Consider the following 21206-nt stretch of genomic DNA (forward strand, 5'->3'; position numbering starts at 1 on the left):
TTTTTTTTTTTGCAGAGCAAAGCTGCCCTCCTGGTGGAGGGTAGCTCTGAAGTGCCTTTTTTCCCTCCACCTGAACCAATCCTCATGTAACCCCTCTTATCTCCATTAAGGTAGCGCGACTCAGGGTTGCGAATTGTTTTTATTGGCGTTTTATTGGCTTTTATGCATTTTTCTTGTCGCTGATGCCTTTTTTGAATGGTGTGGATCCTCTGCTGACATACGATCGAGCTACGCTGCTGAGGCTTCGTCCTTCCGTAGATGTAGCAAGCTGCGCGCGCTGGGAACCGGGCTGCGCGAGCTGGGAACCTCACGGATGGTGCTGCTGGTTGGACTGCCCGTTTGCTCTCTTTCCCCAAGCCGTGATGTGTCGGCCCTCTGTCCGCCCCAGCTCGAGACGGAAGCATCGGAGAAGGCGGGGAAAGAGAGGTAGCCGGCGCATGAGACATCGGCCTGGATCCCTGTAGAAGCGGCTGGCCCGATTCGGCACAGCTTCTGACCCGGTGGTTCCGAGATGTCTCCTGGATTACTCTGCGCCCTGCCCAGGGAACTTGGCCGGCTCTGAGGGTGAGCTGGCACCGCGCCACGGCCAATCGGCTCGAAGACCTCGCCAGACTGGGGTTTGCTGGGAGAATCTGCGCTTGGTTACAGGCACAGAGTTAGAGGGGAATGTGCCCGTGCGCGATCTCGGTGCTGCAGCTCCGCCGCAGACCCGGTTTGGTCTAGCCAATGCCAGGTCTGTGCTGAACAAAACTTTTATTCTTTGTGACTTTTTTATTCAGCATGACTTGAGTTTTCTGTGCATCTATGAGTCCTGGATCCCGTTTGGTGACTCAAGCGCCCTGCTGGAGCTGGTACCACCTGGCTGCTCCTGTTTTAATATCCCCAGATCACGGGGCAGAGGTGGAGGGCTGGTTGCTGTTTTTAAATCCAGCTTTCCTTGTAAACAGCTTACACCCACCATGTCATTTTCTTCATTTGAACTGTGCTTATAAGAACTGTGCATCTCCCCCCGCCTGCTCGTTGTGCTGATTTATCGCCCTCCAAAGACTGACTCTAACTTCCTTAATGATTTCTGTGATCTTGTGGCAGACTGCATCCTAAAATATGACTATGTCCTATTTTTTGGTGATTTTAACATCCATATCTGCTGTCCTGACAATGTGCTTGCTAAAGGTTTTTTTAATTTGCTAGATTCATTCAATTTGACTCAATGGTAGCGTCCCCAACTCATGCCAAGGGTCACACCCTGGACCTGGTTCTCTCTTTTGGTCTCCCTGTCATGAACCTTGTGACTTTGCCTCCTGTGTTCTCTGACCACTCTCCTATACTCTGTGATGTTACGTTGCCATGTCCTGTCCCTGTGTGTGAAGCTCCAGCTACTAGGTTCAGAGCCCTGGATGCAGAAACTATTTCAAAGTTTGTGGACTGTATGTCTGTAAGGTTAGAGACCTTTAACCCAGATCCATCTAACATTGATCACTATTCACAACACTTTGATGTACTTTGTAATCAGGTCCTGGACGTGGTTGCCCCTCTCAAGCTTTGCAAGTCTAGGCCTAGGAGGGAGCCTTGGCTCTCTGATGTCACACGGGCTTGTAGGCGGGCATGTAGAGCCTCTGAGAGAAAGTAGAAAAAGGATGGCCTACAGGTCTCGCGTGAGTTGTTCAGAGCATCTCTGGTTGCTGTGAGGGCTGCTAGAACTGCATATTTTGCAGACATCATCGAAACAAACTCCAAGAATCCCAGGATTCTCTACAAAACACTTAATTCTGTTCTGGTGTATCAAGAGCCTAGCTCCATGTCTCCTACAGCTGCTGGAAACTCTGGAGATTTTCACAGATACTTTGTTCATAAAGTATCAGGCATTAGAGCAGCTATTTCTGGTAACTCTATTGACCCTGTTCCAGTTCCTCCATCACCACCCACCCTGAGCTCCCTCAATACTGTTTCATACTCTGAGCTGAGAAAGCTTGTTGTGAGGCAGAAGCCATCTGGCTCTCCACTTGACGTTCTACTGCCTCGTCTCTGGAAGGCTGCCTTTCTGTGTCTTGGCCCATCACTTGGTCAGATTATCAATGGGAGCCTCAGCACAGGTGTTGTCCCAGCTGCTCTGAAAGCAGCAGTTATTCGACCGACCCTGAAGAAACCTGGTGCTGATGTCTCTGTGATCGCAAATTACAGGCCTATCTCTACCCTGCCTTTTACATCAAAACTGCTTGAGAAAGTCATTTATCAGCAGCTGGTCTCACATTTAGCTGACTCTGATCTGTTCGAGGTTTTTCAATAAGGGTTCAGGTCTGGCCATAGCACAGAGTGAGCTCTACTGAGGGTCCTAAATGACATCTATCACTAGATCAGGGTACTTCTGTGGTGCTTCTGTTGTTAGACCTGACAGCAGCCTTCGACACAGTTGACCACGCGATTCTACTCGATCGCTTGGAACGATGGGTTGGGATCAAAGGGTCTGCTCTGGACTGGTTTAGATCATATCTCCACAACAGGATATTCTACATTAAACTGGGTGATGTTTTTTCATCTTGGGAGGGGCTCCGCTGGGGGGTCCCGCAGGGATCGATCCTTGGTCCTCTTTTGTTTGCCATTTTTCTGCTACCTCTGGGGTCATTCTTTCGTAAACATGGCCTATCATTCCATCTCTATGCTGACGATTGCCAGATTTACTCTCCATTGTGTCAGAAGAAAGGTCACTCTATCCAGTCCTTTGTGTCCTGTATTAATGAGGTGAAGTCTTGGCTAATGGCCAACTATCTACATCTGAATGAGGGAAAGACAGAGTTCATTGTTTTTCACCCCAACAGCAGGAATGTGGATCGTTATGTTGATCTTGGCCCTCTTTCTACCTACTCAAAACCAGTTGTTACCAGTTTGGGGGTGAAACTTGATGCTGGACTTAAATTTGATGCTCACATCAATTCTGTGATCCGGTCTAGTTTCTTTCACCTGAGACGCCTTGCTAAAATCAAGCATATGCTGTTGAGAGCCCACCTGGAGCAGGTACTGCATGCCTTTGTAATTTCTAGGCTTGACTACTGCAACTCTCTCTATGCAGGGTTGTGTCAGTCATCACTGCGTCGCCAACAGGTTGTGCAGAACAGCGCAGCCAGGTTCCTGACTGGGACCAGGAAACGGGACCACATGAGTCCGGTTCTGGCCTCCCTGCACTGGCTTCCGGTTTACTATCGCTCACAATTCAAAATCCTCATCTTTGTTTATCATTTTTTCCAGGGTGGTGGTCCCCCCTATCTAGCCACACTCCTGAACAGACACTCCCCATCACGCGCTCTGCGCTCCTCTGACCAAGGCCTGCTCGCTGTCCCTTGTTCTAGGTGTCGTACTCGCGGGGACCGGGCTTTCTCAGTCCTAGCACCGTCACTCTGGAACCAGTTGCCACCCTCAGTTAGGCTGTCCCCAACTCTGCCAGTCTTTAAGAGTCACCTAAAAACACACCTCCTCCGCTTGTCGTTTCCAGAACATGTTTGATTTTGGCCCTCTTTTATGTTGAATTTATTTCAGTTTTCATTGGTTCACTAAATCCATTGTTTTACACATTTGTCCTGTACCAGAATGGTTCACCAATTTTGGAATTTGTATTGTGTAATTTGAATTGCTTTTATTTTTGATTTATTCAATATATTTACCTTCAACTGAACCATGTTCAGCGCTTTGGGCTTCCTGACAGGGTTGCGGAAGGCGCTTTATAAATAAAGCTTTGATTGATTGAATGACCACAGTCACCAATTCTTGTCATGTGTCTTGCCCATGTATGTCTGATCTCTGAATTGTGTGTACTGGAACTCTAATTTCCCTCTGGGATTAATAAAGTATCTTTGATTGATTTGATTGACTTGCTACATACACAAGGTCTTCAGAAATCCTTAATTGCAATTAATATCTGACAGCTATGAGCGCAAAAATAAATCCCCTATACTTCATAAAAAGTGAAATCATCCCAACAAGAGGTATTTCTTTCAATCACATGATTTATTGAAAGTCTGTGACTGCACATTTATCACCAGATATCTTGTTCTCTTGTCCTTTTGGTAGTTTTTTATTATTATTTTGTTTTGTATGTCGTGTTATTGGGTTGCAACCTTTACACAGTGGGTGTGAAGTCACCCGCCAATGATGGCGTTTGAGTGTGAGCAAAATAAAAATATAGCAATCAGGCTGTGTGTTTTTCTGCTCTCACTTTCAATAAGGTTTGGATCTGACTGAGAATAACAGAGTTACACAGTAACCACATCAGTAAGCTGAGTGGGGACTTAAACAAAAAACTGTTGAGATGAGACGAGATCTTTATGCATATCTGATTGGGGAGGAGGGTTTATAATAAAAAAGCACTTTTCAGTGTGGCAGTAAGAGCTTTAATAATAAGGTTAATTAAGCTGATTAACTATTTGTTTGTACTTCTTTAAATTAAGATCTTGGGATGAAGGATCTAAGCTTGATTATTTAGTGGGTGAGTATAAAAATTGTAATTTTTTTTACTGCTCAAGTATGTTATTAGTGTGGTGTTTTATGCTCTATATTTACCTCGAAATTATTTAATTAGTATATGCCTCATTTTATTCATTGTTTTAGATATTTTCCTTTTTTGTGCTTATTTTAATCTAATGTCCTGTCCTTTAACATGGAGCATGGCACGGCATGGCATTGTACGGCATAATATGATATATTATCAGGGATGCACTAATATGAAATTTTTTGGGCAAATACCGGTATTAATATCACTGTTATGGCCGATAACTAATATTTACCAATGTCGATATAAATATACACACCAACATTTATGATTCTGAAATCTGCAGATTTTGTATAGACCAAAAATTATGCAAGCTGAATTTTTTTATGTCTATATTTTTATAGATTGTTAACTAAATATATATATATATATGTGTGTGTGTGTGTGTGTGTGTGGGTGTGTGTGTGTGTGTGTGTGTGTGTGTTTGTATACATTTACTTTATTATAGTCACACAGTACATACGTTTTTGCTTCTGAGATAATTACCATCACTGTCACATGACTGAACAATTACACATCATCAACCCCCTCACTCTCAGAAACAAATACACAAACTGAATCAAGATGGAAGAAATATTAGTTGTTAATATCGGTCCAGTTTTTTTGTTTGGACCGATAACGATATGTTAAAAAATGACTATAATCGACCAATACTGATATTGATACTGATATATCATGCATTTCTAGATATTGTATAGCATGATATGATATATGGTACTATTAAAGTCCATTTTTCCTACAAATCAGACCCAGGTAAGTTTTTAGTGTTTTCCTAAATCGGATACATAGATTGTGTTTCTCAGAACAACCTCACTCTGAAAAGTCATGTTGAATCCAATATTTGCATAATTGACGCGTGACAAGACATCACAAATCTGCACTGGAAAAGGTGAGAAGAGGTATAATCATGTTAACCCTCCCACTGTCTTTATGAGTGACCCTGCGAGGAAAGTTGACCATGGAGTAGGATTGATGGTTTATCCCTTGAGGTCCACGTGGCAGGGGTGACGTGCTGCTCACTCCTCAACCCTGCCACATGGACCCAAGAGATAAACCATCAACCCTGCTCAGTGGTCAACTTTCCTTGCGGGGTCACATCCATTAGGACAGTGGAAGGGTTAAAGGATGAAGCTAGGGCTGCCATAAACTATTAGTCGACTAATTATGTCATGCATAAAGCATTGCTTATCGCACCAGGATGAAGTTACTCTAGTATCCCCCCCCCCCCCCCCCAATAATTAGCTTCTAATGTGAAGTATGTTCTGTTATTAGCCATCTAAAAATAAAGACGTTAATAGCTTATCACACAACAGGGGTCTCATGTCGGTCACCAACAAGTTCTAAATTGTCTCGGTCAGAAGATTTGCTTGCCTAGTTGTGCTAGATGTTGGTTTGATAACAAACTTGTGGTGTTGCAGGTATAGAATATTTTAGTATTTGAATATTCTATCGAATCCTTCATCAACTAATCGAGTAATCTATTTGACAATGCTTCAAGTGAAACAAGATTGTGGTCTGCTGCTAAAAATATGAAAATAAAACACCAAAATTATAAAAGGCTCAATAATATATGTATACATTAAATTGATGTTGTCTAGTTCCCTCTTTCCCAGCTGATATTTATAGTTCATAAATATTTTATGGAACAAAATTTGACTTACATTTCATTCACATTTTAGGTTTGTATTAACCTCATCCTAGTCAAAATCTAAATATGTACATAATGAGTAGAATTAATTTATTTCATTAACATGTTCAGTAGTAAGTTACTGGAAATGCCAAAACCATTTAATTATTACTGATACATATATATAAAATTATGTATGGGTTGGGAACATAATCCAGTCTAAATTGTATTCAAATGTCAAATTGTTTGTGAATTATATGCTAAAATGGCTTGCCAGAGCCGTGTGTGTGTGTGTGTGTGTGTGTGTGTGTGTGTGTGTGTGTGTGTGTGTGTGTGTGTGTGTGTGTGTGTGTATGTGTGTGTTTTAGAGAATCCACCCTCTCTGTCTGCCAACAAACAAAAAGTGGGAATGGAGTAAGATTCTGGCAGAGGGTGACTTGCTCTTTAAATTTATTGTGGACTATTTTTTTTGTTGACGTTGTTGTGATGAATCGACTAATCATCATGTCTTTTATTTATTTATTTATTTATTGCACATGTTGGCAACGAATGCCATAGGATGTTCACAGTGGAGTCTGAAGATGAACATGCAAGAAATAAATAAAAATCTTATCTTAGTAAAAGAAAATCCATGGGAGAATCTCAAGGCATCTGGTGTAAAACTAACATCAGATTTTAGAACATCATATCGACAGTCTAAAACAGGGTGGTGGTAGTGTGACGGTCTGGGGCTGCTTTGCTGTTTCAAGATCTGCACGACTTGACGACATTACAGAGAATATAGCACTGGGATTTTGTTTTCATTTACATGTCTATTACATTGGACTGTCTTTGACCCAAATTATTAAACTTTTTTTAACTAGATACATTTTGTTTATAATTCAGCACAATGATCTGATTGATTTCAAACATTAACTTGAACATAAAATGCTGTATTCTGTGCCTTTTCACTGCTACAAAGCACCTGTCAAAAGACGAAATAAAATAAATGTTAAAACCAAAAGTAAACAAGTCTCGCCTTTCAATAAAACCCCCACTTTGTTATGGCAATGTTGTGATGAAGATGAGAGAGAGAGGAAGAAAGAGAACACATTTGCCCTCTGGTTTCCTTCATCACTGTTGGGTCTGCACCACCCTCCTCTCTCCTGGATGTCCACCATTAGATACGCTCAATTGGATTCCTGTCAGATGTGCGGCCTCGCCCTGGATCTCCTTCCTACGGGTGACTGCACTTGCTGCATGCATGCAAGTCTTTGCATGAGGGGAGGGGGGGAAACGAAGCAGCTTTTCCTTTAAAGATTGTTGAGATAAAACCTTATTTGCACACAAACAAATGTAAATTCACACATACTTCACATGATTTAATGCACACAGTTGAAGGGCTCACTTGCTCCCAGCAGAAGGCTGGTAGCATGGGCCTTGGCGATAAAGGGTAAATGCTGACACAGGTTTGACCGAGAGGTTACAATGCTGAGATTTACTGTATGCCTGTGTATACTGACTTAGCCTTGGTGGTTCCCAAGACATGTCTGCGTGATGTGACAATTTAAACAAATCGCTGAGGGTGCACGTTACCTACGCCTTGACCCATCTCAGGAGAATAATGAGCTACCTTGGGAGTTTTGGTCATATAATTCTGGTCTGAGGAACACTTGGCCTGTTCACTTTTCACTAGCTGAGTCATTAACTATTATATTTGTGCAAAACCTAAAGACTCCAGTGAAGATTTCAAGTCTAATAATGGAGCTAAACTAGAAGGGGAAGCAGCTTATTTTTTTTTTATAAAATGCCTGTTGCATCTTTATCTTCTAGTAAAAAATGACTAAAATTCTCTTTGGAAACATAAAATCAAGTCAGATGTGTAGCTCTGTAAATTCAGAAGAGAGTGAAGTCAGGAGATGGATATGAAAGGCAAAATCTAAAAAGCAAGGATAGTAATAAAAGCAGTGCTTTTGGGATCCTTTCTGGACTGTTGGTTTAAGATGAAACATCCTTCAAGTAGCAGCGTGAACATCATATCAACAAAGAGTTTATTCCAAATTGAATATTTTGTTTGTATATTTGTTAAAAATGGGCTTTAAAGATCTTGAGGAAACTCTGTGTCCTGTGAAAAAATATCTGATGCTATAAACTTAAACGTTTTCCAACACTCAAATCAGAACTAATTTTGCCCAGCAGGTTGTGTCCCCTATGCCACCAAAAACACAATTTCATTTACAGAGTAACCTCTGGAGGCAAAGTTAAACATACTGACCCTGGAACACATGAATTGACAAAGATTTAGAATTGTAAAAAGTGTGAAATCTATTAGTGTCTTTGGGGTATATGTTATTTTGTGGAGGGCAAGAACTTTGGTAGGCTAATTAGGTCGTGTCCAGTGACCTCTGGCAATACGCTGGCAGATTTAATACAGCAACCATGCTAATGGGGTTAAAGAGCTAAAGCATTACATTGAGCCTGCTTGTTGTACCACAGGGCACTGATATAACAATGTGAAAAAGATGGTTGTGTCTTGCTTTGGCTTTGTTCACTGTAATGTGTGAAAATGATTGCACAGCAGGTTTTTCTTGTAAGAAATAAAAAAAACATCTACTTTAGTGTTGTTGTAATTTGTTTTATTTTTGCTGGCACTGATGTGAATGCATCAGTTCCTATAATATAATCCAAACTTAGGTTTCTCCCTGCATGAGAAAACGTCTGTTAGAGAGGGGCTTGGTTTTGAATCAATAATTAAATTGCATCCAGGAATTCAAACCAATATTCTGGAGCAAACTTCAGGGTTATTACAGCTTCTGAACTTAAAGGTGATTGCTACGGCTGCTGCCTCTTTGTCCTGGGAGCAGGAGCTGTGGATTTGAATTGGCGCCATCTTCTGCTGTCCAAAGTCCTTAAACAGGATGAAGGCACAACCAATGTCTGCTTCCGCCCCTCCTCCCTTCAGCAGAAACCCGATTTTCTTGATTAGCGCCAGAGTATAAAAAAGGCAGAGCTGCCAGAAGAAAAATGGGGGTGGGGGGTGGGGGTCAGATTTGTGTCACCTCCCCCATTTGCCCCTTGTGGGTTTTATCGTCTTTTAGAAAATAAGCTCGATTTATCTAAAAGCCCTTTGCTTTTATAGTTTTAAAACAGACGAGGAACCAGACTGGTGCTTTAGTAGTTTCAGGTCAACAAGTTGCCTATTTTAAGTGTGATCTGTGAGCCGTAGCACTGAGTTTATTTAAAGTAATTTGGTAAGAATGGAGCATTATGTATTTTAGATCCTTTTATAATAAAATACTGTTTGCTTTTCACCATCTTGCAAACGATTGTGTTACGCCTTGTCCTTCATTTTAACACCACCACAGGTCATAACAGACATATGTCCAAGTTAAATTAATTCTATGGTTGATACAAAACATGTTTATTAGGCTCCTCTCATAAACTTCACCATCCAGAATGGGCCATTTCAGGGCTTTGTCACTTTAAGAATAGAAGCTGTTGCTGGCCACGCCCACCCATTCCCGGCTCAGACTGCTAAAGCAGAAAAGCACCGAAATTCGGTGGGGGGTAGTAAAGCTGCTGCCCCTCCGCCTGTCTGCATGTCAGAAAATAAACAAAAAGGAGACGGACCTAAGCGGAGGAAATCTAGTTTTTTGTTGATGAGGTGTCGCTACCACCATCATTTCAAGGTTAGGAGAGTATGGGTATGGTGGCTGGAAAGAACGGCCAGGCAAGGAGTTTATGCCAATCTACTCAAAGAGATGTGCCTTGAAAACCCAGAATGCTTCAGACAGTTCCGTCGCCTGGATCCTGAATCCTTCAAGAGGGTAGTGGAAACAGTGGGCCCATCGATCCATAAGGCATCGTTTTGTTTATTTTCCTGACACGCAGACACGACAGGGGGCTGCATCTGAATAAAGCCTGGTTTATGCTTCTCCGTCAGCTCCGCAAGGGACATACACGCACGGATTGACGGAAGCGTTTTGCTCTTTTACTTCTCCGTCTCCTGGAGAGTGTTGCAAAGCAATTGCCTGGCAGGACAACAGAGGGCGTAGCGCTGTTCTGTGGTATCCTGTCATGTATCGGTCCAAGATAATGTGTTTATATTGTGTTTTTTGTGTGTATAAGAGACTTTTAACACGGACATATTTGTCTCTCATTCTCCCACCTCTTCATGCGCTCGCCACCTCTAAACCCACGTTTCCTGTCATTTCCGTCCACAAATAAAATGCTTGCTGCGCATCTTTTCACTCCTCCAGTCACGGGAGAATGAAACGTTCATGTTTTTAGAGTTTTTTCGCGAAGTATTCTTCAAGCTTCTCCGTGTCTGCTGCTAGTTATCCTCGGCTCTCTTTGCAATGGCGGCGCTGTAAACAACAGCGGCGTCCTGACCGATCAAAAGCTTGCGTAATCCGTCTCGTTCGACGGATGTTTAAAAAAGTGGGCTCGACTCCGTACGTACTTGCGTGCCTGCCGGATCCCTACGCAAGGACGGATAATGGCGTTGCGTGTCTCTGCACTGACGTAGACGGAGAAGCATAAATCAGGCTTTAGTCTTGGAATCGTGAGCGGAGAACGCGCTTTGATTGGCCACTAGAATATTTCAGCTCAGCCAGCAGCTCACGTAGTGCGCATACGATGAGTTTTTACTCCCTGTGAGGCAGAAAATATCAAACTGGTCAGATATTCACCTCAGCATCTCATGAGATGAAAAACTCAGTGAAAATCGGGTGCACACAGTGAGGTATCTTATGAGCAAACGGCCTTGAAAGACCGTGTGCTCAGCAGTTTGCTCTCGTGTGCGGCAGGCTTAACAGGAAACTGATGAACAGATTTTTTTTTTTCATGTTTGGAGTATACATAGAAGCGGGAGTGACCCACATGGCAGCACAAAAGGTGAGTTTTGTATAATATTTATGTCCCCTTTAAACAAGTAAAATTATTGTCATGGTACTCACCATGAACATGGAGCGAAAGTTGCTGAGGTCCGTGAACAGCTCCTCCACGGAGGTCTTTTTGGGATCAACAGCGAAGTATTCCAGTGTGTTCTGATAGAACGTCTCCATATTGCTGTGCATGATCCCCAACTTGCCATACTGCTCCTGTGCAACTTTGAAGAAGCTGTGAGGGGTGTGTTAAGGCCAACAATGCTTCTGCAGCACATCATGGATTTGAAAAAACATGTAATAATTGTTTTGTATTCACTGCCTAACATAAAAAAAGAGGAGGAGCTGACTCTTGGTTTCACAGAGCAGGAACTCAGTCAAATCTTAACTGTGATGTTGCCATTAGTAGCTCTCTTGCCGTCTGTCAGGTTACTTTCACGGTGTGATAACACCTCTGAAGCCTACGGCATTTGTGTTCAGCTGCTAGCAAAAAAAAAAAAAAAAAGTCTTAATATATCATACATGCTCAGTGTAAAATGCTAACATGAACTTAAGCTTAGGGGGAAAAAAACTTAACACATCGTCAAGTGAACAAGGACACCAAGACATGTAGCACGGCTACCTCAAGGATACAGCATCACCATTTTTACTGAACTAAAAGTTGATTGAATTTAACTTTACTGCTGGTGTCATTCCAAAGCCAATATGAAGGCTGCAGCACACTCAGGCTCAGATAACAAGATGCCCTTGCCCCTCAGAATGATTCAAGAGCAATGCCAGCAGCTGAGGTTCAAATAAATGAATGCACACTTCAATACAAGGAAATCTAACAAATGCTGCCAATTTTGAAATTGCAAAATGTACATCAGTCTGCTCAAAACCGGGTATGGCACGAATGAGCATTACAAGGTTCTTCTGACTCGGGGCAAAGCAAAAAAAGTTGGTCCTCTCTGGCAGCGTGTTTGTGTGAGAAAACAGACAAATGTTGTAATGGCTCTGTCAACATGCGCTGTAGAGGTGTCGGTGTGGGAGTGAGGGCCGGGGCACACAGGGCTGTTGGAGAAGTCTGCCACCATGAAAGCCTGATTGAACACTGTTCCAAAAAATAGCATCCTGCAATTTAAAAAAAACCTCAAATTTCTAATTTTTTCTTCTTTTTTTTTTGGACTTTTTTAGTGCAAAATGACAAAAATATATTTTCCCCACCCTAACAGTGCTGCTAATGGCTAACATTGTTGTCTCATGGCAGATAAGAAGCAACACAGACTCTTTGTGTGTGTGTGTGTGTGTGTGTGTGTGTGTGTGTGTGTGTGTGTGTGTGTGTGTGTGTGGGGCATTCTGGCTCTTATTGTGCTGCTTCATTACAGCTCAATTGATGGACCTATTTGAGGTTTGGCCCCAGTTGATTCTGGCTGAGGATGAGACTACCTATTCACAGCTAGATAAATGCTGTTCAATAGGCACTCCTCCCAGACGGACTTGTCGGTAATACGCTTCCAAGCCAAAAACTGGGAGAAAGAAGCATTAGGAAGGTCATAAAGGGATGAGAAAATAGCCAAGAGTTGTGGTTGATGAGTATTGTAGAGTGTGATATCTCTCCCTTTTTTCTTCCTTGTTTTATGTATTCTTACCCATTCCAGAAAAAAGCACAGCTCACTGCAACTCAATCTCAAACCCCCTTTCCCCTCAAGCTTTCCCACTCTCGTCCTCCTCTTCCAGCGTGCTCCATCATACTTCAGTCTTCATCTTTTCATTTGTCCATCTTCCTCCTGCTTCTCTCATGTTCTGATCTGCCACATTTACAGATCTGCCTGGGCTCCGATTCCAAAGTGCAACACTAGACCAATAGCTGTAAACTCAAGTGGCAAATGAAGTGAAAATGACATTTTCACCCAATGTGATATTCCTGACTTCTCATGTTTGGCTGGTGATGTGAGATTTCACAGATAAAAATTACAACAATTGCTGGCAAACTCAACCGCTGCAGGTCTGTCTGCCGTCTGTAAAACTTTAACGACTGTGTCGAGGTTTTTTTTTCTCCCCAAAAAGCGTCATCTGAATAAGAAATTTAAAAAAGGGGAAATAACAGAGACAAACTTGGAATGTACAAAGACATTAAATAATAATCTCTAATATGAGATGTAATTCACTTTAACTAGTCTCATTTTCCAAACACGAGCTTTCGACAGTTAACAAAAGTTAAGTGAAATGTTAAATTGAGCTGTACAATTATCAATCAACACATTTCTGTACTGAAGAAATGACTAACAATTAATGAGAACACTAATTAATACTGTATTAGTTCTACATTTAAATTAAAAAAAAGCTAAAAATATCTATTATAATCTGAATGGATTTCATTTGGCAGGAATGAGGCAGCTACAAAATGAACATCTACTCAACATGGATGAGAATTACAGCTGACGCCTTGAAACTGTCATGCATTTATGAACATTCCTTATTTTTGAATAATACCACATGCTACGTGTTTGAATTGAAGAAGTTCTCGACCTCTGGATGCTTTATTCAAGGAACCAAAAGATTGCAGGACATGGCTGGGCAAAGACGGATCCTTTAAATGTATTCTTTCTTTCTGCGTTGCTCAGGTTTTCTGCAAACTACCGCTGCACAAGTCATCAGTGCCCCAGCCCCCAGGCTACTGATCAAAACTACATGAAGCGGGCAGGAAAAGAGTGTATTATTGAACACACCTGGCCTGAGACATACCTGTCAACCTGATCCTGCACAACTACCTGAGAAGACTGAATAATTTACTCAGCTGTCAAATGCACACAGCTGTCAGCATTGGGCCTGGATAGCCCAAACGAGCAGTGGAACTGTGTATTGATGCTTTTGCTTCCTTATAATTAAATGGCAATTCAATAACAATCTAAACAGTTCTTCGGGGATAAACTCTGACTGTCACTGCCAGAAAAGAGAGTGATGCCTTAATTTTACCCCCTTTTCATTTCGACGCTGCCTTAAGAAAAACGAAAGAGCTGGGAGGAAAGCTGGCACGGTACGGATAGGGTCCAATTATTACTTGTGCTCATCACCAACAGTGAAATGGAAACCAAGGAAGGCTGAGGCTGGACGAGCCACACATTTTAATCCTCAGTCCTTTTGTTTTAACAGTACGACTCCTCTGATCAGGTTTCCTTTTTACAAAAAAAAAATCCACAAAGCTTTAATTTGTTGGAGGAAAGAAAGGTTCCTCCACTCCCAACTACATAATTCAATCCAAACATAGGATATCAAGTTTAAAACCAGCAGCTTTGTTCAGTTAGACTGATTACAGTTGGTGAATTTTGCCCTTGAGCAACAAGCATATGCATAAATGGGGAAAGGATATAGCCATTTTGGTAAAAAACATGTCGCTGGGGTCATCGGGGGAAGAGAATGTCTCCAGGTCTCTCTCGAGTTGCAGCAGCTGCCTCTCCATCTGCCGGAGGCTCTTTTCCAGATTCTCTGCAGAGACTGGGATGCACGCACGTTCGCAGCAGCACACAAAACACACAACATGACAAAAAAGATGAGGGGATACAAAGAGACGGGATTGCACTTTTACAGGTACAGTTAGATGCATTAGCATTTTGAGGCTTTCAAAGATTTATACAAACCACAGAAAAATAGGATAAATGAGATGCAAAAAGATACACAAACATGGTTATTATGGGCTCACTTTGTTCCAGAAACACTATGAAAATGAGAAAGCACAAGCATTAAGTGTGTGTGTCTTTAACACAGAGCTGTGCAATTAATCAAACTTGTATTTGGAGGACATGTCCCTCATGAGGACATGAACTCACATCTGTCTTGTGGTGGTGTTTAAAAAGTCAGAAGAAAAAAGAAAATGAATTATGGTAAATCCTACTGGTGGTGTATGACACATGAGAAAAGCTGCTTTTTTGTTTTTTTCGAATATGACCATAGCACTCTTTGACCCTTTATTAATAAGGCCATTAATAAGGACTTCTATTAATAAGCTTTTAAAATTCCGTAATAATACATTTTGTTTGTAGTAACATCTAGTTTGGACCTTTGGGCTTCCATAGCATCTCCTCTCTGCTGTCATGGCAGCCTGCAGTGATCAATATGTACTATCTAAATGTTGCAAAACCATAATTTTGATTAATTTCTTAAACACAGAAAAACCCATGTATATTTATTGTGGTTTATACTGTCCAGTTTGAGATTTTAAAAAGTTCTCAATTTATCTCATAAATTCGTTTAGGACTAAACAGATCAACTCTGCCACCTGCTGACAGAAAACATGATACAGTCTCCTTAATGTAACAATAGATCATTTCTAAACTTTAAGCTAGAACTTCAACATTGATCTCACAGATTGTTTAGTAAAAAACCTGATCAGTTTCGTATTTAACTCCACTTTACAGCCCTCTGCTGACAAAAAACAAAATTAGATAGTTTTGTGGAGCAGGTAGGTGTCCTATAGGGGAAGGTCTTTACTTGCCTTAAGCTGTTATGTTAGCTGTTAGCATTTTCAGTTTTCCGATCATCAATAAAAAGCACAAGTAGAAGAAAAAGAAGAAGTTAGCTTTATCTGTTGGCATCACGGAGGAGCCTAGAAGTAAAAGTAAGAGAGTGTTGTCTTTAGAGGCAAAACAAAGATCTAAAACTGGAGAAAACATTGGCACGACCTACACTAGTATAAGGTAGTTAAAGGAGGCTACAAAATCACGGACTGATTGTGACCTGGCTTTGTTGGTACTAGATTAGTTTATTTTGCATTAGTTTGCTCATGTTAGTGTTAGCTTGTTGGCAGTGCCAGAGTGATGGAGGGTGGTTTACAACAGTTGTAATTCCACTTTCAACCAGTAGGGTGGAGCAGCAAGAAACTGCTCTGCATTACTTTAATACATGGTCTCAATGATTAATGATGATAATTTGTGGTTTCAATTTTTTGCTAATTATCTTTGCATGTTTATTTGAGGTATAAACAATCTAAACACGGATTCCCCACTCTGCTCTTCTGTGCCTTTCATTCTGTGACTGTGCTCTTATCCACAGGTGGATGAATCAAATAGAGCAGGAGAATCCTGGGCCTAACTTCCTGTTAAGTTGGTCATGGTTGACATATTAAGCTTGTGAGTGATTATAGCATGTGGCATGAATTACCCTGATTAGACCCTACTTGACAAAAAGGCATAAGCTGCTTTATTATAAGTAGTTTAAAATTTCTCTTGATCTAATGCTTAACGGGGGGGTGGGGGGGGGGGGGGGGGGGGGGCAAGCAAGAACGTCGACTTCATGGCATATACCTACTTTACAGATGTGAATGCACTGTTCAGGACTTAACGTGAAAGTTTTCTACAATTGGTGAAGTTAAATGATTTTCCTTTATATTTTCCAGTTTGATGGAGTGTATAGTATGGCTATTCTGTCCCTGCTGTTAAAGGTGAGATGCCAGTTTAAAGAAACATAGGCTTATGCGTTAAAATGGGGAACAGCAGGTGGCACTTTTCACTATTGTCACTTCTGACTAAGTAGATCAATACAACAGCAAAAACAGGCTGAGAGAGGAGTGTTACGATATATATATATATATACATATATATATACATATATATATATATATATATATATATATATACATATATATATATATATATATATATATATTTTTTTTTTTTTTTTTTAACATCTGCACATGCTAAATTAACAAGTAAAAAACTATTTTTTTAATTCACTAAAACTCATCTATGGACTGATTTTTCAAAGAAGATTTATGTTCAGAGATGTTTCATTGATGAGAAATGTCAGTTATTGTAAAACGTTGAGCCTTTGGGAGAATCAGACCTGTGCAGAAATTAAATACTGCGGTAGGGTTAATGGGGTCAGTTTTGTACGCTATTTGTTCCTCAGTTGCTTTGATGGAAAAACTTTATGCAGCATTTGTGACACGAATCCCTCCTGTGGAAAAGCTGATTTATTTCTAGAGGTTCTTTGGTTAAATAAAGGTTATTAATGAAATGTCAAAATGTGATTAAATGCAGCAAGTGTGGTGACATGGGGAGGACACCAGGAGACAGCAGACCCAACTAAAACAATTAAATGATCAATGTTTTTTTTATGAAGAAGAAAATATCATTTCTATAGCGCCTCTCAAGATAAAAATCACGAGGCGCTTCACAAAAACAAAAAATGTGAAAATATAAAAAAGAATTTAGAAAATTGTTAGAAATATATTTAAAATGAGCAAAAAATAGACAGTTCTGATTAAAAATATAAAGAGAGAGTGAATAGGAAAGAGGGAAATCAGTGGATCCTGAGGAAGGTGGAATAGGTGGGGAGAGCAGAATAAAGAGAGAGTGGTGAAGAAGGTCATACAAAAGCCAGCTTGAACAAGTGAGCTTTCAGCTGCTTTTTAAAGGAGACCACTGAGTCCACTGATCTAAGGGGGAGAGAGTTCCAGAGTCTGGGGGCCACAGCAGCAAATGATTTGTCACCTTTGGTCTTTAGCCTGGTGCACTGTACAACCAGTAGTCTTTGATCACTGGACCTCAGGGACCTGCTGGGGGTGTAGGGGCTAAGAAGATCACCAATGTAAGATGGTGCTTGTCCATGTAAGGCCCTATAGACCAGAACCAGGATCGTGGAATGAACCCTAAAGTTGACTGGCAGCCAATGAAGCTGGAGGAGAATCGGGGTGATGTGGGTGTGTTTGGAAGACTTGGTCAGAAGCCGAGCACAGGCGTTCTGAACCACCTGCACACAGTTAGGGGAGCTTTTGCTCAGACACGTGAAAAGAGAGTTACAGTAGTCTAAGCATGAGGAGATGAAGGTGTGGATAACTGTCTCAAGTTCAGAGTGGGACAGAATGGGACTCAGCTTAGCAATGTTCCTGAGATGGAAGAAGGAAGAGCGAACAAGAGAACTGACATGAGAATCCAGGGTGAAAGCTGGGTCAAAGGTCACGCCAAGATTCCTGAGGGAAGGTTTGGAGTGAGAAGCAAGCTGACCAAGAGTCTCTGACTTTGGGAAACAGCTTGTCTAGGGCACAGATGAGGATCTCAGTCTTATCTTCATTCAGCTGAAGAAAGCTCCCAGCCATCCAGGTTTTGATAGAGTCTAAGCAGGTGTGTAACAGCTGCAGCATTGATGATGACACTTTCAAATGCATTATGTAATCAGTGTTGACTGCACTTAAGTCAATGCAGAGCCAAATTTTGTATCATCCTCTCTAACATATTAACTCATTACACACACACACACACACACACACACACACACACACACACACACACACACACACACACACACACGTTCAGAGGATCTTTCATGGATGCACAATCAAAGAGACGGAGTACACAGCCCGGAAGGTTACCGGGGTCTCACCCTGGAGCCAGGCCTGGGGTTGGGCCCGTGAGCGAGTGCCTGGTGGCCAGGCTTTCGCCCATGGGGCCCAGCCGGGCCCAGCCCGAACTGGATACATGGGCTCATCCAACTGTGGGCCCACCACCCACAGGAGGAACATGAAGGGTCCGGTGCAGAGTGGATCGGGTGGAAGATCGAGGCGGGAGCCTTGGCGGTCCGGTCCCCAGACAAGGAAACTTGTTTTTGGGACATGGAACGCCACCTCGCTGGCGAGGAAAGAGCAGGAGCTTGTGGCAGAGGTCGAGTGGTACCAGCTTGATATAGTCGGACTCACCTCGAAACATGGCATTGGCTCTGGAACCCCCAGTCCTTGAGAGGGGTTGGACACTCTCCTTTGCTGGAGTTACTCCAGGTGAGAGGCAGAGGGCTGGGGTTGGCTTTTTATTAGCCCCAAGACTCTCTGCCTGTGTGTTGAGGTTTACCCTGGGGGACGAAAGGGTAGCTTCCCTGCGCCTTCGGGTCGGGGAACGGGTCCTGACTGTTGTTGTTTGTGCTTGTGGGCCAAATATCAGTTCAGAGTACCCACCCTTTTTGGAGTCCCTGGGACGAGTGCTAGATAGTGCTCCATCAGGGGACTCCATTGTCCTGCTGGGGGGACTTCAATGCTCACATGGGCAATGACAGCATCACCTGGAGGGGTGTGAGTGGGAGGAACGGCCCGCCTGATCTGAACTTGAGTGATGTTTCGTTATTGGACTTCTGTGCAAGCCGCAGTTTGGCCATAACGAACACCATGTTCGAACATAAGGATGCCCATCGGTACACTTGGTACCAGGGCAGCCTAGGTCGCAGGTCGATGATAGGCTTTCTAGTCGTATAATCTGACCTGCGGCTGTATGTTTTGGATACCCGAGTGAAGAGAGGAGCGGAGCTGTCAATTGATCATCACCTGGTGGTCAGTTGGATCAGATGGCAGGGGAAGATGCCGCGTAGACCTGGCAGACCCAAACACATAGCGAGGGTCTGCTGGGAACGCCTGGCAGAAGAACCTGTCAAGACGGTCTTCAACTCCCACCTCCGGCAGAGCTTTGACTGCGTCCCGAGAGCAGTGGGGGACATTGACTCTGAGTGGGTCTTGTTCCACTCTGCGATTGTTAAGGCGGCTGTTGCTAGCTGTGGTCGCAAGGTGGCCGGTGCCAGTCGTGGTGGCAATCCCCATACCCACTGGTAGACACCAGAGGTTCGGGGAGCCATCAGGCTGAAGAAGGAGGCCTACAGGGCGTGGCTGGTCTGTGGGTCTCCGGAGGCAGCAGAGAGGTACCGGATAGCCAAGCGGGGTGCAGCAGTGGCAGTGGCCAAGGCAAAATCTCAGGCTTGGGAGGAGTTTGGTGAGAAAAGAAAGACTATCGATCAGCTCCAAAGAGGTTCTGGCAAACTGTCCGGTGCCTCAGGAGAAGAAGGCAGCAACTTGCTCACACTGTTTACAGTGGGGATGGGGAGCTGCTGATGTCAACTGGGGCTATAGTCGGACGGTGGAAGGAATACTTTGAGGCGCTCCTCAATCCCACCTATGCGCATTGCGAGGAGGAACCAGAGCCGGGAGACCTGGGGATGGACTGTCCAATCTCGGGGGAGAAGTTGCTGAGGTAGTCAAACAACTACACAGCGGCAGAGCCCCGGTGGCGGATGAGATTCATCCTGGGTATCTCAAGGCTATGGATGTTGTAGGGCTGTCGTGGTTGACACGTCTATGCAACATTGCGGGGTCATCGGGGGCAGTTCCTGTGGAGTGGGAGACCAGGGTGGTGGTCCCCATCTTTAAGAAGGGTGACCTGAGGGTGTGTTCCAACTATAGGAGGATCACACTCTTCAGCCTCCCTGGAAAGGTCTACTCCAAGGTACTGAAGAGGAGGGTTCGATCGATAGTTGAATCTCAGATTGAGGAGGAGCAATGTGGTTTTCATCCTGGCCGTGGAACTATGGACCAGCTCTATACCCTTGCAAGGGTGATGGAGGGGGTATGGGAGTTTGCCCAACCAATCCACATGTGTTTTGTGGATTTGGAGAAGGCTTATGACCATGTCCCCGGGGGCACCCTGTGGGGGACGCTCCAGGAGTATGGGGTGGGTGGCTTTCTGTTAAGGGCCATTCAGTCCCTTTATCAGAGGAGCGTGAGTTTGGTCCGCATAGCTGGTAGTAAGTCGGACCTGTTCCCGGTGAGGGTTGGACTCCACCAGGGCTGCCCTTTGTCACTGGTTCTGTTCATTACCTTTGTGGACAGAATTTCTAGGTGCAGCTGTCGTGTGGAGTGTGTCGAGTTTGGTGACAGGATAATCTCGTCTCTGCTTTTTGATGTGATTCTCCTAGCTTCATCCAGCTCTGACCTTCAGCTCTTGCTGGGTAGGTTCGCAGCTGAGTGTTAAGCGGCTGGGATGAGGATCAGTACCTCCAAATCTGAGACCATGGTTCTCGACCGGAAAAGGGTGGCTTGCCAATTCTTGGTCAGGGCAGAGGTCCTACCACAAGTGGAGGAGTTTAAGTATCTCGGAGTCTTGTTCACGAGTGAGGGTAGGAGGGATCGGGAGATCGACAGGCGGATTGGTTTGGCGTCTGCAGTGAGCCAGAAAGCCAGGCTCTGGATTTACCGGTCGATCTACGTCCCAATCCTCACCTATGGTCATGAGCTTTGGGTAATGACCGAAAGAACGGGATTGCGGATACAAGCGGCCGAAATGAGTTTCCTCCGTAAGGTGGCCGGGCTCAGCCTTAGAAAAAGGGTGAGGAGCTCGGACATTCAGGAGGGACTCTGGGTAGAACCACTGCTTCACCAGATCGA

At 43.3% G+C, this 21206-nt stretch overlaps 1 protein-coding gene across 3 annotated transcripts in view; it reads right to left on the bottom strand.

Moving 5' to 3' along the window:
- LOC107381640 (protein diaphanous homolog 3) overlaps positions 1 to 21206 on the bottom strand; it is a 240928-nt gene that overhangs the window by 106200 nt on the left and 113522 nt on the right. For all 3 annotated transcript variants that reach the window (XM_070554830.1, XM_070554831.1, XM_070554829.1), the window contains 2 exons: positions 14384 to 14509; positions 11105 to 11268 (listed from right to left, as the gene is read on the bottom strand). In XM_070554830.1, the coding sequence (XP_070410931.1) occupies positions 11105 to 11268; positions 14384 to 14509 (290 nt within the window). The remainder of the gene's footprint in view (positions 1 to 11104; positions 11269 to 14383; positions 14510 to 21206) is intronic.

Source organism: Nothobranchius furzeri, chromosome 9 (assembly GCF_043380555.1).
Source record: "Nothobranchius furzeri strain GRZ-AD chromosome 9, NfurGRZ-RIMD1, whole genome shotgun sequence".
NCBI classification, from domain to species: domain Eukaryota; kingdom Metazoa; phylum Chordata; class Actinopteri; order Cyprinodontiformes; family Nothobranchiidae; genus Nothobranchius; species Nothobranchius furzeri.